The sequence below is a fragment of the Salvelinus fontinalis genome, chromosome 10 (assembly GCF_029448725.1).
Source record: "Salvelinus fontinalis isolate EN_2023a chromosome 10, ASM2944872v1, whole genome shotgun sequence".
NCBI lineage: Eukaryota > Metazoa > Chordata > Actinopteri > Salmoniformes > Salmonidae > Salvelinus > Salvelinus fontinalis.
This window is the reverse complement of record NC_074674.1, coordinates 29499876-29527471: the sequence shown is the minus strand read 5'-3', so window position 1 is coordinate 29527471 and position 27596 is coordinate 29499876. Positions and strand designations below refer to the sequence as shown.

Below are 27596 nucleotides of genomic sequence, written 5' to 3'. Positions count from 1 at the left end.
TAGCAACCCACACCCACTCCTCCCCAAACTGCCTCTCTATGCAGTTTAGTGATGAGGAGACATTTTGTAGGACCAAGGTAGAAGATAAACAAGGATTTTAATGCTGTATGCAGCAATCTGTTAATGACCACTTAAACATGCATGTACATGAGTCATTTGCATGACTAATACTCAACCCCCTCCAACGCTCATTCTCTCCCTCACGCTCTCCCTCTCTTCTGCCTCCCATATTTATCGTTCCTACACAAATAGAATTGTTTGTTCGGCTAAATTAGTATTGCAGCACTATTTCCCACTTTGCATCTGCTGATTGCTTTTGCAGCATTTGCTTCTAGGAAAGAAAATACTTCCCTCAAGGAACAACAACCAGAATTCTGGTCGTTTTTAAAAAAAAAAATTGCCTTTTTAGGATTTTTGATTAAAGTTGGTCGGTTTTATGTGGATTGAGTGTCAGTCTTATCCACTTTGTAACGGGGAGTAGATTGGTGATTTTTAAATTCAAATGGGTGGGTTAAAATGCTGGTCCAAGAGATTTTGTTAGGTTAAATCACCCTGTTTTTCTACTCAAATATCTAGTCGTGAATGGGAAAACCTTTGCTCTACATCTGAGGTGAAAAAGTCAAAGCACTCACTTAAAATCCTATTCTTTCTGGCCGTCTCACAGCTAGGGTAGGGTTTTAGATGCAGGGGCAGAGAACAGCCAACCATGGTGAATGAGTTGGATGGTACGAGGTTAAATGAAATCAGGACTGGCTAAAAGAACTCTGAACATTTTTACATTTTCTTATCCTATAAATTGGAGACGTTAGAGCTTTTTCTGAGACGGGGAACTCCTGAACTGGTCTAAAGTGCTCAACTTTATCCACAGCCAACCAGATCTGCAGATCTGATATTAATGGGACTTGTCAGTAGAACATGACATATCTGTCCTCTACGATGTGAACAGTGGTTGATTGCAGAACTGCAGGTCAGTGGTTTGAGCACCGCTGGGCAGAGTTCACAATGTGTTTGTGTGAATTCACCAATCAGCACTTTTTAATTGTGCGAAATAGGGCACCAGTTTGCCTCTGGCAAGAAAAGTGGAAACTGCTGCATGCCCTTCTCTCACTATCCCCCCTCCCACTCCATCACACAACTCATGCTAATTGAGTTCAGAGGGCCTTTGTGGGTATGACTGTACACTACAGAGTAGTATTTAATATGACAAATGGCACCAATAGACATGTAGCCTATTTCTGTGTACTGGTTTCTCAGAGCTACTCCCCCAGCCACCTTCTCTACCCCTCTTTCTCCCCATATCTCTCTTCCTCTCTCAGCTCAAAGACAAACTCCTCTGTGTTTGCCGATAGGCTGCTTCCTGCCCTTCTCAAACAAACATATGATCACTGGACTGGCATCTGATCGTCACAGTTTTCATATGATCCATTTTGATGCCTGATCTACTCAGCGGTTTGCAATTCAATGTCGAGTCGTGCTGCTGTTGAGTAGCGGTTGATTTATTTACTGCAATTCATTAATTGTTTCATTTATCTTATTGAAACAGAAGTCTCAGGTTGTAGTCAGTCTCTTACATCATTAAAGCAGACTTCGTTGTACTTTTATTTTTTATACTTGTCATCACTCCCATCTGCCCACACCGTACGTGGCTTATCTTCTTCACCATGTGCTAGGTTCCTTGTGCAATGCATTTTGTGCTTTTAAATGTATGTCCTTGTCTTTTAAGAAATCTAGAATCATTGGTTGCTACATCCATTTCGGACATCAAAATAAATGATATACACCCATTCCACTGTATATTCTTCAAGAATCATTCTAAAATTGGGGGGGGGAGGGGAAACAGTTTTTTTAAGACATTTTTGCACATTTATTAAAATTTAATTAACAGGTACCTTTTTTACAGAAATATTCAGACCCTTTGCTATGAGACTTGAAATTGAGCTCAGGTGCATCCGGTTTCCATTCATCATCCTTGATGTTTCTACAACTTCATTGGAGTGCACCTGTGATAAATTCAATTGATTGGACATGATTTGGAAAAGCACACCTGTCTATATAAGGTCCCACAGTTGACAGTGCATATCTGAGCAAAAACCAAGCCATGATGTCAAGGGAATTGACCGTAGAGCTCCGAGACAGGATTGTGTCGGGACAGATCTGGGGAAAGGTACCAAAAAATGTATGCCGCATTGAAGGCCCCCAAGAACACAGTGGTCTCCATTCTTAAATGGAAGAAATTTAGAACCGCCAAGACTCTTCCTAGAGCAAGGGCCTTGGTCAGAGAGGTGACCAAGAACCCGGTGACAGAGCTCCAGTTCCTCTGTGGAGACAACCCTCTCTGCAGTACTCCACCCATCAGGCCTTTATGGTCAAGCGGCCAAACTGAATCCACTCCTCAGTAAAAGGCACATGATAGCCCGCTTGGAGTTTGCCAAAAGGCACCTAAAGACTCTGACCATGAGAAACAAGATTCTCTGGTCTGATGAAACCAAGATTGAACACTTTGACCTGAATGCCAAGCGTCACATCTGGAGGAAACCTGGCACCATCCCTATGGTGAAGTGTGGTGGCAGCATCATGCTGTGGGGATGTTTTTCAGTGGCAGGGACCGGGAGACTAGTCAGGATGGAGGAAAAGTTGAATGGACCAAAGTACAAATAATTTTATTTGTCACATGTGTATAGCAAATGTTATTGCGGGTGTAGCAAAATGTTTGTGAGATCCTTGAGAACCTGCTCAGGACCTCAGACTGGGGCGAAGGTTCACCTTCCAACAGGACAACGACCCTAAGCACACAGCCAAGACAATGCAGGAGTGGCTTCGGGACAAGTCTCTGAATGTCCTTGAGTGGCCCGGCCAGAGGCTGAACTTGAAACCGATTGAAAATAGTTGCGCAGCACGCTCCCCATCCAACCTGACAGAGTTTGAGAGGATCTGCAGAGAAGAATGGGAGAAACTCCCCAAATACAGGTGTGCCAAGCTTGTAGCATCATACCTAAGAAGACTTGAGGCTGTAATCGCTGCCAAAGGTGCTTCAACAAAGTACTGAGTAAAGAGTCTGAATACTTACGTAAATATGATATATATTATTTTTTTAATGAACTTGCACACATTTCTAAACCTGTTTTTGCTTTGTCATTATGGGGTATTGTTTTATAGATTGAGGAAAAAATACCATGTAATCAATTTTAGAGTAAGGCTGTAACAAAATGTGGAAAAAGTCAAGGTGTCTGAATACTTTCCGAATGCACTGTAACCTAAATTCCTCGTGAGCTTAGTTCAACTGTCGTACCCCTTCAAAACCCAAAATATAAGCTTGTTTTACTCCAAAATTTGTAAATAAATGTAAGCAAACCCTGTATAGCCTTAAAACATGGTTAAAACTATACATTTGATATCATGGATTGTTAGTCCTTGCATCCATACCGCTATGAATTTGAGCGGTTACATTTATCCAGGCCCATCCCTTAGCTTTTTGGCTAAAACGGGCAGGGAGAACGCTTTGTTTCAATTAAGGATTCTAGCTATAAAGCCAAATGGCTTGTATATCTTTTACATCCACCATTTTGTCAGTTTCAGTCTTTGTTTCCATTATGTCCCTCTCTCCTCCTCCTCTCCACCCTACACAACACTCCCCTCCAGGTCTCCAACTTTGGCAGCCACTCTGGTGTTAGAGTTAGAGTTGGAGGTGTTGAAGGCGTGCAGGTAGCCATGTGTGAGGGCAGGGGGCTGTTGGTCGCTGCCCATGCTGCTCGCTGAACTGGCCGTTGAGGCGCACTGGACCAGCATGCCGTGCACCGACTGGCTCCTCCTGGTCCATATCACACTCAGTCGCTTGGCATAGCTGTAGCAGGTTGTTGTGGTGATCTCGCCCACATCAAAGGAGCAGCTGCGTGTCCTCCCGAGTGGCGGACGATCGCCCCTCCAGTCATCCAACCGCCCCTCCTCCCCTTGGGCCCCGGAGTCCAGGCTGCATCTGGAGCCCACCATTTTGTCCAAGTCTTTCTCCCTCTCCTCAGAGCGGCGCAGCTTGAGCTTGCCTGAGTGTCTCCGGGCCTTGTGAGCTCTGGGATGGGGTAAGGTCTGGGAGGTGTTGGCAGGGGTGTAGTACAGTGTCACTCTCTCACTCTCAGGGGTGAAAGGGGGGAATCTTTTCCCCCTCACGCTCAGCTCCTCAGCCTTTCTCTCTCCACTGAGCCGATCAGAGTCAAGCGTTGTCCTGGGCTTGTTCTTGGCTTGGGGTTTGGTTTTCGATGGCAGGGGCTTACCCTTTTGGCCAAGAATGCCTTTGGGCAGAGCCACCATCATCACTCTCCCGTTCCCATTGGTCTGAGCGTAAACGTCCACTTCTCCCTTGGAGGGCAGGAAGTTGTCATGGTGATGGGCAGTGTAGTGACCCTCGTCTCTGCAGTCTCCACAGACGCGGTGCCTCACCATCATCGCCACGGTGAACACCAGCAGCATCACCACGATGACCCCGCCCACCATGATTGTCAGTGTTCCGCCCAGGAAGTGCGCCTGCAGGGAACGGCACTCTGGGAAGTCCTCCTTGGTGCTGAACTGGGTGCAGCCCAGGACCTTGGTGGTGGCCAGGGTGGACAGCCCGTCGTCAAAGATGGCCAGGACACAAAGGCTGTAGTCGGCTCCAGACACAAGGTTCTTTAGCAGGAAAGCGTTGCTTGTTGGAGGCAGAATCCTAACAGGAAGGGAAGGGGGGGGGGGGGGGTTGTAATAAAAGAAAAAAGGATATTGAGTCATTTGCTGAGGAGAGAAAGAGGATCTCTGAGAGCAGCTAGGCGAGGGAGATGAATCAAATGAAATGCAATAAGCTACAGTACAACTCCTTAGTGCTAATGATGATGATGAGCAGCCAGCTAGAGGGAGGAGGAGTCAGATCTGCTCATTTGTTGTGGAAATGGGCTTAATCAATAATACTCTGCTGTAGAGGGAGAAGGGAAATAGAAAGGGTGAGATTGATATTCAGGGAAACGGGAGGCAGACTGAAGATGGCGCCGGAGAACAAGGCTAACGTTTTACGTATTCCTAACCAAATGGTTTTTTTTAAACTTATTTTTGGACTTATTTTGTACATAATGTTGCTGCTACTGTCTCTTATGACCGAAAAGAACTTCTGGACATCAGAACTGCGATTACTCACCACAGACTGGCAGAATCCTTTTTCCTTTAACGAGCCCGACGTGAATGATTGTACTGCTTTCCCGGGAACAGGCCTAGATCACCATAATTTGCATGAAGAGAAGGCAGAGAAAAAGGGATCAGAGGGTGGGCTGCCTTCTGAGAATTCGTAGGCGATCGAATAAACCCCCACTGGCTTCCATTCTGCTAGCAAACGTGCAGTCTTTGGAAAATAAAATCGATGACCTACGCGGAAGATTAAACTATCAGCGGAACATTCAAAACTGTTATGTTATGCTTCACGGAGTCATGGCTGAATGACGACATTATCAACATACAGCATATAACCAGCCAGCTGTATCAGCCGTGCAGAACCGCGGCGTCTGGTAAGACAAGGGGCGGGGGACTATGTATTTTTGTAAAGAACTGCTGGTGCACGATATCTAAGGATGTCTCAAAGTTTTGCTCGTCTGAGGTAGAGTTTCTCATGAAAAGCTGTAGACCACACTATCTACCTAGACAATTTTCATCTGTATTTTTTGTAGCTGCCTACATACCACCACAGACCGATGCTGGCACTAAGACCGCACTGAATGAGCTGTATTCCGCCATAAGCAAACAGGAAAACGCTCACCCAGAGGTGGCATTCCTAGTACTTTAATGCAGGGAAACTTAAAACCGGTTTACCAAATTTCTATTCGCATGTTAAATGTGCAACCAGAGGGGAAAAAAACCTTGGACCACCTTTACTCCATACACAGAGATGCATACAAATCTGACCATAATTCTATCCTCCTGATTCCTGCTTTTCAACATCTCCCTGCCCGAGTCTGTAATGCCAACATGTTTTAAGCAGCCCACCATAGTCCCTGTGCCCAAGAACACTAAGGTAACCTGCCTAAATGACTACCGACCCGTAGCACTCACGTCTGTACACATCATGGACAAGCTGAAATGGTCCACCCATACAGACAGCGTTGTGAAGAAGGCGCAGCAGCGCCTCTTCAACCTCAGGAGGCTGAAGAAATTCGACTTCTCACCAAAAACCCTCACAAACGCACAATCGAGAGCATCCTGTCGGGCTGTATATCACCGCCTGGTACGGCAACTGCTCCGCCCACAACCGTAAGGCTCTCCAGAAGGTAGTGAGGTCTGCACAACGCATCACTGTGGACAAACTACCTGCCCTCCAGGACACCTACACCACCCGATGTCACAGGAAGGCCAAAAAGATCATCAAGGACAACCACCACCCGAGCCACTGCCTGTTCACCCCGCTATCATCCAGAAGGCAAGGTCAGTACAGGTGCAGGCATTATTATTCACTTATTCACTCCTTTACACTTGTGTGTGTGTATAAGGTAGTTGTTGTGAAATTGTTAGATTACTTGTTAGATATTACTACATGGTCGGAACTAGAAGCACAAGCATTTCTCTACACTTGCATTAACATCTGCTAACCATGTGTATGTGACAAATAAAATTTGATTTGTAGCCATGAAGTCCTTTGAAAGGCTGGTCATGTCTCACATCAACACCATTATCCCAGAAACCCTAGACCCACTCCAATTTGCATTCCGCCCTAACAGATGATGCAATCCCTATTGCACTTCACACTGCCCTTTCCCACCTGGACAAAAGGAACACCTACACTACCATTCAAAAGTTTGGGGTCACTTAGACATTTCCTTGTTTTTGAAAGAAATAACATCAAATTGATCAGAAATACAGTGTAGATATTGTTGTAAATGACTATTGTAGCTGGAAACGGCTTTTTATTTTTTTAAATTCATGGTTATCTACATAGGCGTACAGAGGCCCATTATTAGCAACCATCACTCCTTTGTTCCAATGGCACGTTGTTAGCTAATCCAAGTTTATCATTTTTAAAAGGCTAATTGATCATTAGGAAACCCTTTTGCAATTGTTAGCACAGCTGAAAACTATTGTGCTGCTTTAAAGAAGCAATTAAACTGGCCTTCAGACTAGTTGAGTATCTGGAGCGTCAGCATTTGTGGGTTCAATTACAGGCTCAAAATGGCCAGAAACAAATAACTTTCTTCTGAAACTCGTCAGTCTATTCTTGTTCTGAGAAAGAAAGGCTATTCCATGTGAGAAATTGCCAAGAAACTCAAGATGTCGTACAACGCTGTGTACTACTCCCTTCACAGAACAGCGCGAACTGTCTCTAACCAGAATAGAAAGAGGAGTGGGAGGCCCCGGTGCACAAATACATTAGTGCCTAGTTTGAGAAACAGACGCCTCACAAGTCCTCAACTGGCAGTTTCATTAAATAGTACCTGCAAAACACCAGTCTCAACGTCAACAGTGATGAGGCGACTCCGGGATGCTGGCCTTTATTGGTCAGTCTGAGATGTGGCTTTTTCAGCTGTGCTAACATAATTGCAAAAGTGTTTTCTAATGATCAAATATCCTTTCAAAATGATAAACTTGGAATAGCTAACTTGGAAACTTGGAATAGCTGTGCCATTGGAACACAGGAGTGATGGTTGCTGATAATGGGCCTATATAGATATTCCATAACAAATCTGCCGTTTCCAGCTACAATATTCATTTACAACATTAACAATGTCTACACTGTATTTCTGATCAATTGAATGTTATTTTAATGGACAAAACAAATTGGCTTTTCTTTCAAAAACAAGGACATTTCCAAGTGACCCCAAACTTTTGAACAGTAGGGTATGTGAGAATGCTATTCATTGACTACAGCTCAGCGTTCAACACCATAGTGCCCTCAGTTCATCAATAAGCTAAGGGACTAAACACCACCTGGGACTAAACACCTCCCTCTGCAACTGGATACTGGACTTCCTGATGGGCTGCCCCCAGGTGGTAAGGGTAGGTAATGACACATCTGCCACGCTGATCCTCATCACGGGCCTCTCAGGGGTGTGTGCTCAGTCCCCTCCTGTACTTCCTGTTCACTCATGACTGCACGGCCAGGCATGACTAACACCAAGTTTGCCAATGACACAACAGTGGTAGGCGTGATCAACGACGGGACAGCCTATAGGGAGGAGGTCCGAGACCTGGCCGTGTGGTGCCAGGACAACAACCTCTCCCTCAGAATGATCAAGACGAAGGAGATGATTGTGGACTACAGGAAAAGGAGGGCCGAGCACGCCCCCATTCTCATCGACAGTGCTGTAGTGGAGCAGGTTGAGAGTTTCAAGTTCCTTGGTGTCCACATCACCAACAAACTAAATTGGTCCAAGCACACCAAGACAGTCGTGAAGAGGGCACGACAAAACCTATTCCTCCTCAGGAGACTGAAAAGATTTGGCATGGGTCCTCAGATCCTCAAGGTTATACAGCTGCACCATCGAGAGCATTCTGACTGGTTGCATCGCTGCCTGGTATAGCAACTGCTCGGCCTCCGACCGCAAGGCACTACAGAGGGTAGTGCGTACGGCCCAGTACATCACTGGGGCCAATCTTCCTGCCATCCAGGACCTCAACACCAGGCGGTGTCACTGGAAGGCCCTAAAAATTGTCCAAGACTCCAGGCACCCTAGTCATAGACTGTTCTCTCTGCTACTGCATGGCAAGCGGTACCGGAGTGCCAAGTCTAGGTCCAAAAGGCTTCTAAACAGCTTCTACCCCAAGCCATAAGACTCCTGAACATCTAATCAAATGGCTACCCGGACTATCTGCGTTGTCCCCCCCCCCCCCCCCCCCCCCCTTTACACCGCAGCTACTTTCTGTTCTTATCTATGCATAGTCATTCTCTTTAATTACTTGCTACTTTTATTTCTTATTCTTACTCATATTTTTTTTTTTAACTGCGTTGTTGGTCAGGGGCTCATAAGTAAGCATTTCACTAAGAATACCTGTTGTATTCGGCGTGCGACTAATACAATTTAATTTGATTTTAAACCAGTCTGTTTACGTATGTTTTTTTCCTCTCCTCAGAAACGTGTCTTGCCAAGCGATGAGCTATTCAAGACAACTCCGAGGCAATGACACATACTCGCACCCCAATTACCACCACCCCCGCCCAAACGCTGTACGCCAGGAAGAGGACAAGACAGCAAACACTTTCGTTTTTAAAGTCTTTCACCCCTCCGTCTTCCAACCGACTGCTCGTGTCAAATCTCTTGTTAAATGCTGCAGCTTATTGTATGGATTCAGACGCCTGTGTATATAAGTGTAGAACAGTATTAAAAATGTAATGGACGGTGTAAATGAGGCTGATGAATGAGTTTACCGTTGAGAGGTAATTGCGAGCTCTCGAAGGCAGACCTTGAACAATTTCTAATTTCATCTTGCGGGCAGTTAACCTTTCTGGCGCCCTTGCTCTCCCTCATTCCTCCACACTATCCTCAAATGATCTCTAGCTTTGGGTTACAAATGACTTTGTTGTTATTACATTTAGTTGTTTACACGCAGGCTTTGTAATGAAAATGGGAAAAATGGGTTTTACGCGGAACATTAACTCAGAATATGCAAGCTATTATCTCCGTAGGCTTATATAAGGTGAATAACTGCATTCCAAGCTCTACTGAAAGCCTGTCAAAGGGATATGCTGTTTAAACAAATTAGCCATGGAGTCCCAGAGACGGTAGAAATTAATGTTTGCCTTCATCCATCTTATTTAGCTATGAAGACTACATATACCTTGGCATATATTAGTCATCCAAATGTGTCTATTTGCATACTTATTCTTTGATCTTGGAAGGCTTAGCAAGCAGTTCACCTGTCCTTATTGGGACACCAGGGAATTATGGAAGTTATGAGGCATCAAATGTTTAGAGTATGAGACTAACCATCACTTCTTGACTTAGTGGGGGATGAAAGCTGGAAATGTCGAGTTGGGAGGCGTTCTTTCTGTTTTTCATTCTGACAGCTCTGTGCACACATTAGTGTGTCCTGACAAGTCCTTGAGAATCGTTCAGTATTTGATATAAAACACTGCATGTCTATTTAGGTGCCTCTCCCTACCTCCACAAACTGAAGTGGGTTCAGTGTTCCCTAGACCCAAACCCACCATCTCCCAATTTATCTCCATTTCAGACTGATTGATGGGATGTGACACTTTCCTCAGATCATCCTCCTTTTCCCACAGTCTTCTATCTCACTCTCTCTCTCTCTCCATTGCCCTATCTCCCTTCCATCTCTTTCCTTTCCCTCAATCACTCGTTCATACTTTATAGTCAACTACGCCTGCTCTCCTTTAATTCATGTGTCAGTGTTCATGTTCATCACTCCTGGTCCCTGTCATTCAAGGACACTGTGATAACTCAGATCAATTGTAAAACCACTGGGGTGTTTTGTACATGACAGTATTACAATGGAAGACCACACAGAAGTGTTTGTTTTGCATCTAGCCTTCTGATTGATCTATTCATGCTTGCCCAGTTGGAACTGTCTCTCAGGTTCTGTAGGATGGCTGTGTCGCTGAGGGGAGCTTACCTGTACACCAGGGCGTCGTCTGCAGTGCAGTTGTACTGGATCTGGTACATCCACACCAGGTACGGCCCAGTGGCCCGGCCCAGGACCCAGCGCACCTGGGCAGAGGTGGCAGTCGCTCCCAGGACCCCCACCAAATGCTCACTGGCATCTCCATCTCCACTCTCCCCCTCTGTGGCGTTCTTGACAGTCACCACCCCTCCATCACCCTTCCTGTTCCGGCCTGCCCCTCTTCTCCCACTGGAGATATCTGATGACCCAGGGTCCCCTCGGGGGCTGGTTAGGGGGACAGTGTTGTTGCCACGGTGAGGGAGGGGGATGATCTTCAGGTCTATCAGGGCCGTAGCCTCCCCGGCAGCATTGATGGCAATGCAGGTGTAGGCCCCATCGTCACGGGCACGGGTCACCAGCACGTCCAGGGTTCCGTTGTAGTAGGAGTGCACACGGCTGGAGTTGGCTACGATGCGGTCGTCTGGGGAGATCCAGTGGATGATTGGCTCTGGGTCTCCAATGGCACGGCACCTCAGCGTGGCCCTCTGGCCCTCCAGCACCCACAGCTTGTTGGAGTGGCGTGTGATGAGCGGAGGCTCACAGGTGAACTCCTCTTCTGGAATGGACCAGAAGTAGCGCCCAGCCAGGTGGACGGGAGTGGCGCACGTCTCCATGTCGTCCCCGCGGATCAGCCGCCTCAGCCACAGCAGCTCACAGTTACAGTGCAGGGGGTTCCCACCGAAGCTCAGGCTGATGACAGCGTTGTAGGGGGTGGGGCTGACCACGCCTGTCTGGGAGCGGGAGAACAGGGGGTCAGGGGGCAGAGTCTGCAGCCGGTTGGACGTCATGTCGAGACGAGCCAGCTTGTAGAGTTCTCCGAACGATCCCTCGGCGATGTGGTCCAGGAGGTTGTGGTCCAGGTTGAGAGTGTGCAGGCTGGCCATGTTCTGGATGGCCTCCCAGGGGACCTTCCTCAGGTTGTTGTAGGACAGGTCCAGATCCTCCAGCGTCTGCAGGAAGTCATCAAATGCTTCAGTGGAGACGTTGGTCAGCTGGTTGTTGTTGATGATGAGGTGCTGCAAGTTAGTCAGGCCGGACAGGTCTTTTGGCCCCACCACGGTCAGCCGGTTGGTGTCCAGGTGGAGTGAACGCAGGTTCTCAAGGTCAGCAAAGGCCAGAGGTTTCAGGGCATGGATGGTGTTCCTGGACAGAGTTAGCTCTACCAGGCCTGACATGTTGGCAAAGTCCACTCTGCCCACCTCCAGGATGAAGTTGTCAGCCAGACGGAGCTCCACTGTGCGCCGGTCAATGTCAGGAGGGACGAACAGCAGGCCCTTGTTGACACAGAGCGTGCTCAGAGACTCTGAGAGGTTTCGGCACACACAGTGGAAGGGACAGATGGAGACCATGCCCCAGGTCTCTCCAGCGGACACGCCCGGGCCCAGCAGAGCAGAGAACACACAGGAGCAGGTCACCACGGCCAGCCAGACTACAGTCTGTGGGGTCATAGAGCAGGCAGGGGGTCTCAGGGAAGGGCTGGTGACTTTTGGCTTGAGTTCAATAGGAGATAACAGGTTTATTTCCGGGTGGACACCTTTTAGAGACTGTTGCTTTGGAGAGGGCCTCCGAGAGGATTTTGAGCGGGGTGGAGAGTATGGGTGTGATATTTGTGATTTGGATTTAGGCATTGTTGAGCTGGTTATCCATTGACCTACGGAAGTACAAGTGGGAAATCGTTATCTCTCATTTCCATTGGTTTTCCCATTCAGTCGCTTTTGCATACAACAGTGCAGTAGAGGTATTGGATTGTACAATTGGTATTTGGAGATTTAGATGTAAAAAAAAATCCACACGTTCAATACTGATTTTGTAAACTGATGTGGTTGTTATGTTTGTGTAGGCCTATGTGTATAGTTTCAGTAAGATTTGAGTGAGGCTAGATTTGATATAAACCTCCAAACCTGGGTGGTTTTCCTCAGACCGGTCACTGCTTCTGGGGTGGTGGCCATAACTACCAAGTTCATCTGTTACTGGTTCTGGGGTGGTGGCCATGACTACTGGGTTCCACTGTTACTGGTTCTGGGGTGGTTGCCATGACTACTGGGTTCCACTGTTACTGGTTCTGGGGTGGTGGCCATGACTACTGGGTTCCACTGTTACTGGTTCTGGGGTTGTGGCCATGACTACTGGGTTCCACGGTTATTGGTTCTGGGGTGGTGGCCATGACTACTGGGTTCCACTGTTACTGGTTCTGGGGTGGTGGCCATGACTACTGGGTTCCACTGTTACTGGTTCTGGGGTGGTGGCCATGACTACTGGGTTCCACTGTTACTGGGGCCTTGTTCTCACCCTCCACTGCCCACTGTTCTGTCACTGTTATTGCCCCATTCCCCTGATGCATTACTCTGTGTGTTGAGCATGAGCATTGACCCACGCTCCATCTAATGAGAAGGAATGACATTAGGTTGAAAGCCAGACTACAAAAGGCAGGTCCTTAATGAAGCAGAATAGTGGTTTGTAGGGTGACTGTCTCCAGGTCATGAATGGAAGCCTAGTCGCTTGAATTATCTGTAACATTACAGGCCTGATTAATGTGACTGTGTTGTGCTTTTCCATGGCTGCTGTGTTTCACTGGGTTGAGAATATTACATTTGTGCTCGTTTGAGCATTATGTAAGGCCAGCTTCTTCTCCTGTCACGCTCACAAAGCACCGTTTTGAGTGTGTGAGAGGGGGAGATGAAGAACCCACTAGGGGAATGATGGATACAACCTATAAATAACTGTGTAATAGTGTAAACTGTGTTTGTCTCTGTGCATGCACTGTGCAATGATACACAAAGACACACAACATGTTGTGGGGGATTTGGTGTGTGTTTTATGCTATGATAAGACACTATTCACTGCATCATGGGAAATCTGTGTAAGGGGTTAACCTTTTGGACCTGTATGTCTGAGTTGGGAGGGAGGGAAGATGGAGGCATGGTAACCGGGTTAGATTCTAAGCTTGACATTCTATCCCATATCTTTTCTGTATGAGTTGGCTGAGGGTTTGAATGGATTGCACATCCCCCTTAGTTCATAATCACAGTGACTGAGGACTGCACAGTAATTGTTCCTTAGTGGGTGAATATCCTGTTCTCCCACAGAACAGAACAGAGGCCCTCATCTACAGTTCCTTGAGAAAGTATTCACACCCCTGGCCTTTTTCCACCGTTTGTTATAACCTGCATTTCAAATTGATTACATACACACAATACCCCATAATGTCAAAGTCGAATTACATTTTTAGAAAGGTTTACAAATGAATAAAAAATGAAAAGCTGAAAGTCAGTTAGTATTCAACCCATTTGTTATGGGAAGCCTAACGTTCATGAGTAAACATTTGCTTAACAAGTCACATGAGTTGCATTGACTCTCTGTGGGCAGGCCTCCCGGGTGGAGCAGTGGTCTAGGGCACTGCATCGCAGTGCTAACTGCGCCACCAGAGTCTCTGGGTTCGCGCCCAGGCTCTGTCGCAGCCGGCCGCGACCGGGAGGTCCGTGGGGCGACGCACATTTGGCATAGCCTTGTCCGGGGTAGGGAGGGTTTGGCCGGTAGGGATAAAAGTAAATAAAAACAATATGGGGATGAGGGTAGGTAGATTGGGTGGGCTATTTACAGATGGACTATGTACAGCTGCAGTGATCGGTTAGCTGCTCAGATAGCTGATGTTTAAAGTTAGTGAGGGATATGGAAGTCTCCAGCTTCAGCGATTAAAAAAAAAAAAAAAAAAAAAAAAAATCCCCCCCGATTTGGTCCAGTCACTGGCAGCAGAGAACTGGAAGGAAAGGCGTCCAAAGGAGGTGTTGGCTTTGGGGATGACCAGTGAGATATACCTGCTAAAGCATGTGCTACGGGTGGGTGTTGTGACCGTGGCCAGCGAGCTGAGATAAGGCGGAGCTTTACCTAACATAGACTTATTGATGACCTGGAGCCAGTGGCGACGAATATGTAGCGAGGGCCAGCTGACTAGAGCATACAGGTCACAGTGGTGGGTGGTATAAGGGGCTTTGGTAACAAAACAGATGGCACTGTGATAGACTGCATCCAGTTTGCTGAGTAGAGTGTTGGAGGCTATTTTGTAGATGACATCACCGAAGTCTAGGATCGGTAGGATAGTCAGTTTTACTAGGGTAAGTTTGGCGGCGTGAGTGAAGGAGGCTTTGTTGCGAAATAGAAAGCCGATTTGATTTTGGATTGGAGATGTTTAATATGAGTCTGGAAGGAGAGTTTACAGTCTAGCCAGACACCTAGGTATTTGTAGTTGTCCACATATTCTAGGTCAGAACCGTCCAGAGTAGTGAAGCTAGTCGTGCGGGCGGGTGCGAGCAGTGAACGGTTGAAAAGCATGCATTTGGTTTTGCTAGCGTTTAAGAGCAGTTGGAGGCCACGGAAGGAGTGTTGTATGCCATTGAAGCTCGTTTGGAGGTTAACACAGTGTCCAAAGAAGGGCCAGATGTATACAGAATGGTGTCGTCTGCATAGAGGTGGATCAGGGAATCACCCACAGAAAGAGCGACATCGTTGATATATACAGAGTAAAGAGTCAGCCCGAGAATTGAACCCTGTGGTACCCCCATTGAGACTGCCAGAGGTCCGGACAACAGGCCCTCCGATTTGACACACTGAAATCTGTCTGAGAAGTAGTTGGTGAACCAGGCGAGGCAGTCATTTGAGAAACCAAGGCTATTGAGTCTGCCGATAAGAATACGGTGATTGACCGAGTCGAAAACCTTGGCCAGGTCGATGAAGACGGCTGCACAGTACTGTCTTTTATCGATGGCGATTATGATATCATTTAGTACCTTGTGCGTGGCTGAGGTGCACCCATGACCGGCTCAGAAACCGGATTGCACAGCGGAGAAGGTACGGTGGGATTCGAAATGGTCAGTGATCTGTTTATTAACTTGGCTTTTGCAGATTTTAGAAAGGCAGGGCAGGATGGATATAGGTCTATAACAGTTTGGGTCTAGTGTCACCCCCTTTTTGAAGAGGGGGATGACTGCAGCAGCTTTCTGATCTTTAGGGATCTCGGACGATATGAAAGAGAGGTTGAACAGACTGTTAATAGGGGTTGCAACAATGGCGGCGGATCATTTTAGAAAGAGAGGGTCCAGATTGTCTAGCCCAGCTGATTTTGTACGGGTCCAGGTTTTGCAGCTCTTTCAGAACATCTGCTATCTGGATTTGGGTGAAGGAGAAGCTGGGGAGGCTCGGACAAGTAGCAGAGTTAAATGGCTGTGATAGGAGAACTGAGTATGGATCAACAACATTGTAGTTAGTCCATAATTATATCCTAAATAACAGGGTGAAAGGAAGCCTGTATAGAATAAAAACATTCCAAAACATGCATCCTGTTTGCAATAAGGCACAAAAGTAAAATGCAAAAAATATGTCAGACACATGTACTTTATGTCCTAGATACAAAGCATTATGTTTAGGGCAAATACCTCACTGAGTACCACTCTTCATATTTTCAAGCATGGTGGTGGCTGCATCAAGTTATAGGTATGCTTGTTATCGGCAAGGACTAGGGAGTTTCTTTAGGATTAAAAAAATGGAGTAGAGCTAAGCACAGGCAAAAAACTGGTTCAGTCTGCTTTCCAACATACACTGGGAGACAATTTTGCCTTTCAGCAGGATAATTAACCTAAAACACAGGGCGAAATATACTCTGGAGTTGCTTACCAAGATGACATTGAATGTTCCTGAGTGGCCTAGTTACAGTTTTGACTTAAATCGTCTTGAAAATCTATGGCAAGACTTGAAAATGGCTGTCTAGCAGTGATCAACAACCAACTTGACAGAGCTTGAAGAATTCTAAAAAGATTGTATTGTATAATCCAGGTGTGTGAAGCTCTAAGAGACTTACCCAGAAATACTCACAGCTGTAATCGCTGCCAAAGGTGATTCTAACATGTATTGGCCCAGGGGTGTGAAATACTTATATAATAGAGATTTTGATTTCATTTTCAATAAATGTTTTCGCATTGTCATTTATGGGGTATTGTGTGTAGATGAGTGAGGGGGGGAAAATGTATATTTTAATCCATTTTGAATTTAGTCAACAACTCAAGGTGAATGAATACTTTCTGAAGGCATTGTACATGGCAGTGTTAGTATTTATTTACAATCTGACTATAACTGCTAGTATTTAAATCTGTTCTTATCCCTAGTTATCCTCTTGGCTTGGATATGTATCCCTCTTCTCAGTGTTTTATGATCATTGGCTAAACGCACAGAGGAAAGACCTAGTAAACCTTTTCCATGTTGCATTACCTTACCTCTCTGTCCACCTATCCATATTTACTTTGACTTAAGCTCATCCTCCAAATCAACAAGGGTATAAGCAATTTGTTGCTTGTCAGTTTGTCATTTATATTTTACTCAGTCATTCCTGTTGTTTATATCCTTGTTTTCTGGGATTCACTCAGAATTGTTGCTAGGTCAGTGCTTTGTATACATCCTCCAGAATATGAAGAGAGCAAGGATTAGCAGAGTGACATGGGCACAGATAATCACATTTCCTCCACAATGTGCAATACATTCAGGACAGACTGCGAGTTAGATGCTCTATTAAAAGAAACACAGGGTTCTATTCTAGTGTGAAGAAAACAAATGAATATTAACTTACAGAAGTTTGCTGCTTATGCTGTTCAGGATGCCAAGTCCATTGATTCGTTCTGGTAACTGGAGCATGAATCGAAATAATCAGATGTAGTTTTTCAAGCATGAGCCCCGAGGCTTTCAGAGATGACAAGCTTATGTTTCCTAGATAACAAAATATTTGAAATGTGTGAAACATTTCAGTCTGCTTCGTAGCGTTTACCCTCCATCTATTCACTAATTGCAGCCTTCAGTCTTCTCCCAGGACAGTATCCAGTCTCTTCTCTTTACTCTGCAGTTATTGGTATTCAGACCCCTCTTTCCTCTCGCTGCGCATCTGTCCTTTGCAGAATCAGTGCGGCTCTAGAACATCCCCAAGTCTGTGTTTTATCTCTGTTGGAGAGCAGCTTTAACCACCTGACCTCCAACCCCCTTTCTCCTCCCAGTTTCCCACTGTGTGGGAAGGGTAACAATTCCTTTTCACTCCCTTGTTCCTTCCGTCATGCTGCCTTTTTTTGTGTTTTAGTCGTCCAGACAAGCCCAGGGAAAGGAACAGTGCTGTTAAAGTAGGTTATTAACTGTAGACGTCAACAACCTATTACGGTTGCATGTTTCACCTCTGTGGTCGCCGTGCTTATTCACAACTCAATCGCTTGTTTTGACGTTCTTTTCCCCTGCCGTCCGGTGCTGTACCAGTCTGATTTGTGGCTTCTGCTGCAGCAAGCGTGTGTGTGAGCGAGGGAGAGACTGCAAAGTGTGTCTGCTACTGAGATGTGAGAGGGAAAGGGAGGAGGGAGAGCCTTGAGCAGTCCTGGCTTTCGATAGAAGGGGGGAAAGATGGAATTGGAATGGCTAGGAGAAAATGCTGAAAATGTGCGTAGGATAAATTAGTCAAAATGAAGAGAGGATGTAAGAGGTTTTGGAGGAGGGAGAGCTAGCAGCCTCACCCCCGTCTTTATCATTTATTAGCCTAACAGTTGGGCCAAAGTAAGGGATGGCTTCATTACTGCTGTGATTAAAGCAGTTATCATTCTATTTACACAAGCCCTTAGCAGACTGTACATTCAGCTGGTTAGCAGTCGGTGTTTTCCTGTCTGCAATTGCCTGTAGACTACTGCTCCAGTGAGAAACATTATGGAGACACTAGCCTAATAAGGTAGCTTTATGCTGAGGTGTTTGAAATAGGATATTGCAGCGACAGTCCTGGTTGGTTACTATCAAGAGGCCTGTTAAATCAGCAATTTTGGGTTTAAAAGTCCTTTCATCAATTATTCAACGTTTGATTACTACAAGTTGATCGCAATGGTCCCCAATGTACCCTGAATGTTAAGTGTGGTCGCAGGGGTGGGGAGTTTCTGATTGTTCAGCAGGTTTTGGAGTGAATAAAGTCTGATTGGAGTGCTTGCTTGTCTTCCCTGCTGTGGTCTGGGGGTGTAGAGAGAGAGAGAGAGTGAGAATCTGAGAGAATCAATACGGATGATGAGAGAAACACAGATGACTTACACTAGGTTTCTCAACCCAAACAGAAGTGATGAAGGTTAATACAGGTCAACACCAGCACCATGGCTGAATCTGACAGCGTGGCTTTTTGCCCTGGAGTTTGAGGGAACGAGACAAAGAGAGGGGAGGCTTAGCCCCTCTTCATCCTCCTGGTTCCTTTCATCTCTCTTGTTTCTATTCCAATCTGGGCTAGCTGTGTGCTTTTTTTTTTAGGGGAGGAGGACTGAGTGACACCCTCAGCCAGACACAAACTGGGGCTTTTTACAGAGGCCTGAGTACAGCCATGCTGGAGTGTTACATGCACCCTACAGGAACACTGTTGTATGTGTCTAACCAATAAGTGCTAGGTAACGCTGCACTCCTGACACATACATGCATAATGATTATTCAGCCTACTGATTTTCTAAGGTGTTTCTTATCTTTCACCGCATGGGAACCCTCATTTTGACTATTGTGTATAATTTAGGTGGAAAATGGGTTAATCTATCTGCAGGAAATTTGAGAAATGATTTACCTGGGGTAGCTACAGGGGTAAATGTTAATTTGATTCAATCCATAGCTATTCAGAGTGGACAATGGAGGATGTGCGGCCAATTGCAGAGGATCTCTTCAGGACCAAGGACAGCAGCACTCAGAGCCTTACAGAACAATACTGTCAGAGAGCAAAATAAACTCGCTGGGGCTGGCCATCTTGACCGTACTGTCAGAACTCTTGCCAGTTGACAAATTGGTCAATATTTTGAAGCAAACAACCCTGGCTTTTTGTGCCTTCCTCTTTAATCATGAATGGCTAATTTTGAAGTGGTGTCATGGATGCATAATTTATCACCCGGTCCAAAGAAGAGACCTTGAAGCATTTCCCAGATGCATTGTGCTCAAAAGGTTATTTTTTTCACCCCCTCTTTCCTGCCCACTTGATGCAGTCATTATTAAAACATGGTGTTAAAAAACGAGGTTAGTTAGCTGTGATTGATGGTTTCCCAGAAAGTTTGTAACAGCAAGACTCATAAAACAGTAGTAGAGAGCAAGGAGTGTCAGGGCACAAGCTATATCCTCTATTCTTACATAACTAGAGAATAAGAACGATCGGATTTTGTACATTTTATTACAAAATGAATGAATTGCACCGTACTGTAATCATAAACATCATACTGACAATGATGCAACTATGAACTAATTTGTCTCTTCTCAGAAAGAAGCTAATCTTATTTAGTTTCTGAATTAATATTGCCAATGCAGAGTTGCACATATGTTATTTATTAACTTCCTCTGTAATGTTCTTAGTTTGCTTTTGTCTTTTGGTGAGGGTTGGTTCTGTTGTAAGACCTGTAATTAGGTCTACATGTAGAGGAATCTGGGTCAGAGCGCTGGCGCTGTGTAGGCTTACTAGGCTATTTGCTGCTGTTTGAAGTGTGTGGGAAAATATCTATAGGCTACTGCTCAAGTCCTTAGTCCATTTCTACCAGTCATTTATATTATTTTATTCGCTCTAATTTCTCTGTGCCTCTCATTTCGTCTCACTTGCTCTGGCTCTGGCTTCCTGCTCCTCTCTTTCTGTGTGTGTATCTCAGTGCACCTGGCTGAGACAGATGTGCAGCATGGCACAGAGGAACATGCAGGGCATATGTTGAGGATTAGCTGGGATTGTTTTGCCTAGTGATCACACCGTTTTCTGCTCTGTGTTTTGGCCTGATTAGTGCTCACAGAAGAAGGGACTCAGTGTGGCGGTATTGAGTGTTCTAAGCCATTTGATTTGAGACTGACCACAAAATGACCTCCCAGCCTTCCAAGACCATTTGCACTTGAGCTGTGTGTTTGCATGTCCAGGCACTTTGCCCTATATCTCGGTCCCTAGTGTTATGTATCATGCAGATGGTCTTCTTGACCATTTTGTCATTTTAACAGCAATCTCTCGCCCCCTCCCTCTTGTTTTTTCCATTTCTCGCCCCCTCTTATTTTGTTCCTGCACAGACCAACATCCCCTTCCTCCAGAACGTTCTGAGTAACGATCAGTTCCTGTACGGCACCGTTGACACCCAGTTCATAGATGAGAACCAGGAACTCTTCAACCTCAAGCCGGTCCAGAACCGAGCACAGAAGCTGCTGCATTACCTGGGTAAAATGTCTTCAACTCACTGAAATTAGATTTGTTATTTCATAAACTGTGCTTCTTGTGCTCAATTTTAAATAATTTGTTTCGTAATCTGTCTCTCTTTGTTGGTATAAATTATTTGATCTTTAGACACCACTTACTCAGTCATCTGATGTGTAGCTAATGATTGTCTTGATTCGTTGAACAATTGAAGCTTCCCTCCCTAGATCAAGTGGTGAGTTGGTTGAATTCATACCTGGCTGGAATTAAAGCCGGTTTACGGCACAACTGTTTTTTTGGAGGGGTTTTAAATTTATTTTTTTAGGGGGTGGATCAGCTTTAATACTACGGATAGATTGTTGCTTCCATCAATGTAATTGTCTGAAATTTCCAATCCCCCATATATTTTGGGGATAAATATAAAAACTCAGCAAAAAAAGAAATGTCCTCTCACTGTCAACTGCGTTTATTTTCAGCAAACTTAACGTGTAAATATTTGTATGAACTTAACAAGATTCAACAACTGAGACATAAACTGAACAAGTTCCACAGACATGTGACTAACAGAAATGGAATAATGTGTCCCTGAACAAAGAGGGGGGTCAAAATGAAAAGTAAGTCAGTATCTGGTGTGGCCACCAGCTGCATTAAGTACTGCAGTGCATCTCCTCATGGACTGCACCAGATTTGCCAGTTCTTGCTGTGAGATGTTACCCCACTCTTCCACCAAGGCACCTGCAAGTTCCCGGACATTTCATGCGGGGAATGGCCCTAGCCCTCACCCTCCAATCCAACAGGTCCCAGACGTGCTCAATGGGATTGAGATCCGGGCTCTTCGCTGGCCATGGCAGAACATTGACATTCCTGTCTTGCAGGAAATCACGCACAGAACGAGCAGTATGGCTGGTGGCATTGTCAGGATGAGCCTGCAGGAAGGGTACCACATGAGGGAGGAGGATGTCTTCCCTGTAACGCACAGCGTTGAGATTGCCTGCAATGATAACAAGCTCAGTCCGATGATACTGTGACACACCGCCCCAGAGCATGACGGACCCTCCACCTCCAAATCGATCCCGCTCCAGAGCTATTTAACTTGAATATACAGTGTGTTCAGAAAGTATTCAGACCGCTTTCTCCACATTTTGTTACGTTGCAGCCATATTCAAAACAAAATAAAAAAGATTTTTATTCCCTCATCAATCTACACACAATAATGACAACGGGAAAAAAATATTAAAAATAATTATTGCAAATGTATTAAAAATAAACAAATACCTTATATACATAAGTATTCAGACCCTTTGCTATGAGACTGGAACTTGAGCTTAGGTACATCCTGTTTCCATTGATCATCCTTGAGATGTTTTTACAACTTGATTGGAGTCCACCTGTGATAAATACAATTGATTGGACATGATTTGGAAAGACACACACCTGTCTATATAAGGTCCCACAGTTGACCGTGCATGTTAGCAATAATCCAAGCCATAAGGTTGAAGGAATTGTCCTTTGAGCTCTGAGACAGGATTGTGTCTGGACAGATCTAGGGAATAGTACAAAAAGTATTCTGTAGCATGAAGGTCCACAAGAACACAGTGGCCTCCATTCATAAATGGAAGGAGTTTGGAACCACTAAGACTGTTCCTAGTGCTGGCCGCCCAGCCAAACTGACCAATTGGGGAAGAAGGACCTTGGTCATGGAGATGACACTGGTCACACTGACAGAGCTCCGGAGTTCCTCTGTGGAGATAGGAGAACCTTCCAGAAGGACAACCATACCTGCAGCACTCCACCAATTAGGCCGTTATGGTAGTGGCCAGGTGGAAGCCACTCCTGAGTAAGTGGCACATGACAGCCTGCTTGGAGTTTGCCAAAAGGCACCTGAAGGACTCAGACTATGAGAAACAAGATTCTCTGTTCTGATGAAACCAAGATTGAGCTCTTTGGCCTGAATGCCAAGCGTCACGTCTGAAGGAAATCTGGCACCATCCCTACGGTGAAGCATGGGGGTGGCGACATCATGCTGTGGGGATGTTTTTCTGCGGCAGGGACTGGGAGACTAGTCGGGATCGAGGGAAAGATGAACGGAGCGAAGTACGTAGAGCATTGATGAAAACCTGCTCCAGAGCACTCAGGACCTCAGACTGGGGCGAAGGATCACGTTCCAACAGGACAACGGTCCTAAGCACACAGCCAAGACAAAGCAGGAGTGGCTTCGGGACAAGTCTCTGAATGTCCTTTAGTGGCCCAGCCAGAGCCCGGACTTGAACCCGATCGAACATCTCTAGAGAGACCTGAAAATAGCTGTGCAAGTGACGCTTCCCATCAAACCTGACAGAGTTTGAGTGGATCTGCAGAGAAGAATGGGAGAAACTCCCCAAATACAGGTGTGCGAAGCTTGTAGCGTCATACCCAAGAAGACACGAGGCTGTAATCGCTGCCAAAGGTGCTTCAACAAAGGGTCTGAATACTTATGTAAATGTGATATTTCAGTTTATTTGTAAGAAATGTGCAAAAATGTCTCAACACAGTTTTTGCATAGTCATTATGGGGTATTATGTGTAGATTGATGAGGGGGGATAAACATTTTAATCAATTTTAGAATAAGGCTGTAACGTATAAACATTTGGAAAGTCAAGGGGTCTGAATAGTTTCCGAATGCACTGTACGCTATCTGGAGTGATTTAGTATGCTTTTCTCCCATGTAATGTAGCGCTGGGCGTTGCCAGGGACCTCACGATACAATATTATCACAATAATTAGAGCCGATATGTATTGCGGTTCTCATGACTATATGTATTCTGAATGCGATTCGGTAATGCTTTTTGATTCCAAACTTATTGCTCACTATATTTCTGCTGCAGAGGGAGAAGAGAGAATTTTGTGGAAATGTTAATGAATATAGGAGAATATAACACAGATCTGGTAAAAGATAATACAAAGAAAAAACCAAACGTTCTTTTTTTTTTTTTTTGTACCGTCTTTGAAATGCAAGAGAAAGGCCATAATGTATTATTCCAGCCTAGGTGCAATTTAGATTTTGGCCACTCAATTGCAGCAGTGCATGAGCAACGTTTTAGACTGATCCAATGAAACATTACATTTCTGTTCAAAATGTTGTCAAGAGTGCTCAAATGTGCCTAATTTGTTAATAACTTTTCATGTTCAAAACTGTGCACTCTCCTCAAACAATTAGCATGGTATTATTTCACTGTAATAGCTACGGTAAATTGGACAGTGCAGTTAGATTAACAAGAATTTAAGCTTTCAGCCAATATCAGATATGTCTATGTCCTGGGAAATTTTCTTGTTACTTACAACCTCATGCTTATCGCATTACCCTACATTAGCCCAATCGTCCCGTGTATGGGACATTGATCCCGAAGAGCTTTTAAAAGAAGATGGAGAACAAGCTATAGGATGAAAAACACCATAGTTTTGGCACAGGTATAGCTGATTAGCGCCAGCTAATGCAACTAGCAAACAAAATCGATACTTTGAATCAAAGTTAAAATGTAATATCCAAATAATATTGCGATTATGTAACTATGGACCCCCCCCCCCATCAATAATACAATGTATTGGTAGGTTTTAAATGCCTACGACGATGGCCAACTCAGGTTTTCTGATGCTCTCCTGCTGTCCTGTTTCAGGTCATGTGATGGTAAACGGACCCACCACTCCCATACCAGTGAAGGCCAAGCCCTCATCTATCGATCCTGTGATCCCACCCGTTCCTCTGGGTGAGATTGCAAACTACAAAACCTACCAGCTTTCTGTGAAATCTCGTTTTGTTTTTTCTTGTAGCATCCCATTTTGTTTTAATCCAGTCAGTACAACATAGTAAAAACAATGTATTGATGTGGATTAGGTGAGCCTCCGGTTGGGTTCCGTGATGTCCTATTGAGGGAGGGTCCAGAGGGCTTTGCCAAGGCAGTGCGTGCCCACAAGGGTCTGCTGCTCATGGACACCACCTTCAGAGATGCCCACCAGTCTCTCCTGGCCACCCGTGTCCGCACCCACGACCTCAAACAGATCGCCCCCTTCGTAGCCCACAACTTCAACAACCTCTTCAGCGTGGAGAACTGGGGAGGTGAGGAGTTGTTTACCACCAGTGCTCACACTCAATTTTTGAATGTATTTTCTACTACCACACGTTTTCCGATCTCAATCTGCACTTTCTGCTTTTCTCTGGGCCGATTTTGCCGCCTGCCTATGATTCAGTGGCCTCATTATAAACATGATGTTTTCAAAGATCCCAGTTTGAGTTGAAAGGTCAAATATAATTAACTGCTAGGGTAAATTTAAAATGTGACACCGCTTCAGGCCTGAGTTCACATCATTGAGCAGAGCAAGTTAGTGTACTGTATCTGGGTTATTCGGGGGGGTGTTCTCCTCTCATGTCTCTGAAGAAAAAGGACAGCACACTTTTGAGGTTGATATGGATAGACTGACAGTATGTTTCTAAATAGAGACTGAAGAAAGGCTCGGTCTCATCTGTAGCAAAGTGATGTATGAAAATACATGTTTTATTTGGATAGCTCTTTTTAGAAAATAAGCTACTACTGTGACTGTGTCCAAAAACATTTTGATGTTGAGGGATCTGGACATCAGACTATGGAGATAGTCCTTCCTTCTCTGGATGAATAGGAGAGATTCATAGTCTTTTCAGGAAATCTGTCCATTTACTGTCTAGTAGATACATAAGCAGTCCAAAGGCTGAGGTTTATGGAGTCTGTTGCTATGGCAGTTATTGATCATTCCTCTTCTGTGCAGGTGCCACCTTTGATGTGGCGATGCGTTTCCTGTGTGAGTGTCCATGGAAACGGCTGCAGGAGCTGAGGGCTCTGCTGCCCAACGTGCCCTTCCAGATGCTGCTCAGAGGAGCCAACGCTGTGGGCTACACCAATTACCCCGACAACGCCGTGTTCAAGTCAGTACCTCTGCCCTGAATCATGCACCCCTTAATCCTTATTCCAACCAGAGCACGTATAGTGTCAACCCAGCCCTCACGGTTTATGAGGGTTATGCATGGTATTTTTAGAAAGCAACACCCTTGAACCCAAGGTCTCTTCACTTGTACTCATCCATCTTTTAATTGTTCTGACCAGATTCTGTGAGGTGGCCAAGGAGAACGGCATGGACATCTTCCGTGTGTTTGACTCTCTGAACTACCTTCCCAACCTGATGCTGGGTATGGAGGCTGCTGGGGCTGCCGGGGGCGTGGTGGAGGCCTCCATCTCCTACACAGGGGATGTGTCTGACCCAATGAGGCAAAAGTACTCTCTGGAGTACTACCTGAAGCTGGCTGATGAGCTGGTCAGAGCTGGAACACACATACTGAACGTCAAGGTACTTTAGGGTGGCTCTGAACCAAACCCACTGATGTGGTTTATCTCAACCACTTACATGTTCTAGTTATATTGCGCTATATATAAATTTTTTGATTAGTGACTCGTTCATAAATAACTAACAAGAAAGGAGTCTGTCATGTTGTTAACCCCTCTATCCTTCTGCAGGACATGGCAGGGCTGCTGAAGCCTGAGTCCAGCCGCATGTTGATTGGTGCTCTGAGGGACCGTTTCCCAGACATGCCCATCCACGTCCACACCCACGACACGGCAGGCGCCGGCGTGGCTGCCATGCTGGCGTGTGCCGAGGCCGGGGCCGACATCGTAGACGTCGCTGTGGACTCCATGGCTGGGATGACATCGCAGCCCAGCATGGGAGCTATTGTCGCCTGCACCAAGGGAACCAATCTCAGCACAGGTGAGCTGCCAGCCAGTGGAGGGCAAATAAAGTGAGCTGCCAGACAATTTTTATTTGACCTTTTATTGAACTAGGCAAGTCAGTTAATAACAAATTATTATTTACAATGACGTCCTAGGAACAGCGGGTTAACTGCCTTGAGCAGGGGCAGAAAGACCGATTTTTACCTTGTCAGCTCTGGAATTCGATCTAGCAACATTTTGGTTACTGGCCCAACGCTCTAACCACTAGACTACCTGCCGCCCCTCTGAATGGAGGGAAAATAAAGTGAGCTGCCAGCCAATCAAGAACAAATATAAAAAGCTGCGAGCCAAGGTCTTCTATTGCAAACCGGTTGTATACAGACAGAGGGGGAGCAGTGAACCATTTTTTTTCTTTGTTATGTCGAAGCATTTAAAAAGGCCCCATGAAAGGATGCTACAGTCAACAAGGGCAAGGAAAAGCAACAGAGAATATATATATTTATTTATTTATTTAATTTTTTTAATTTTAACCTTTTATTTAACTAGGCAAGTCAGTTAAGAACAAATTATTATTTACAATGACAGCCTACCAAAAGGCAAAAGAACTCCTGCGGGGACGGTGGCTGGGATTAAAAATAAATAACACATAACTATAGGACAAAACACACATCACGACGAGAGACAACACACCACTACATAAAGACAGACCTAAGACAACAACATAGCAAGGCAGCAACACATGACCACATTATGCAGTCATGAAAATGTAGCTACTGACTCGAGCTGTTTATGGCTGTAGAAATGGGTAGTTAATTGGCATTTTTGCCGCCTCGATGTGCATATGACATCCTCAAGTGTTTTTTTTAAAGATACATTTTCTGTTTGTGACGGAGGTTACTCTGCCTAGATGGCTCTGAATAACACTTCAAAATGTGTTTGGAGAACCGACTGCAACAGCTAGTGACAATTTAATTATGCTGATGCTTAGTGCATATTTACACTGCGGTTGAGTTAAACAAACTGTCTTAATGGATATAACCCAGAGAACATGGTACACATGGGAGGTGATG

The 27596-nt window shown here is 45.3% G+C and overlaps 2 protein-coding genes across 3 annotated transcripts in view; one reads left to right on the top strand and one right to left on the bottom strand.

Moving 5' to 3' along the window:
• The window catches only part of LOC129863965 (pyruvate carboxylase, mitochondrial-like), a 115353-nt gene that overhangs the window by 73183 nt on the left and 14574 nt on the right, over positions 1-27596 (top strand). For both annotated transcript variants that reach the window (XM_055936451.1, XM_055936453.1), the window contains exons 11-16: positions 20674-20818; positions 24448-24537; positions 24666-24887; positions 25571-25727; positions 25906-26146; positions 26314-26563. In XM_055936451.1, the coding sequence (XP_055792426.1) occupies positions 20674-20818; positions 24448-24537; positions 24666-24887; positions 25571-25727; positions 25906-26146; positions 26314-26563 (1105 nt within the window). The remainder of the gene's footprint in view (positions 1-20673; positions 20819-24447; positions 24538-24665; positions 24888-25570; positions 25728-25905; positions 26147-26313; positions 26564-27596) is intronic.
• On the bottom strand, positions 390-18055 carry LOC129863966 (leucine-rich repeat and fibronectin type-III domain-containing protein 4-like). Its single transcript, XM_055936454.1, has 3 exons — positions 17231-18055; positions 10570-12268; positions 390-4693 (listed from the first exon to the last, which is right to left on the bottom strand). The coding sequence occupies exons 2-3, from the start codon at positions 12243-12245 to the stop codon at positions 3619-3621; spliced, it is 2751 nt and encodes a 916-aa protein (XP_055792429.1). The 5' UTR covers positions 12246-12268; positions 17231-18055; the 3' UTR covers positions 390-3618.

Bases quoted from the DNA above. Each gene is read 5' to 3' on its own strand.
- LOC129863966 (XM_055936454.1), bottom strand. From the start codon at position 12,245: ATGCCTAAATCCAAATCACAAATATCACACCCATACTCTCCACCCCGC. The intron at 4,694-10,569 runs GTAAGCTCCCCT...CCTTCCTGTTAG, and splicing joins GACGACGCCCTGGTGTACAG to GATTCTGCCTCCAACAAGCA.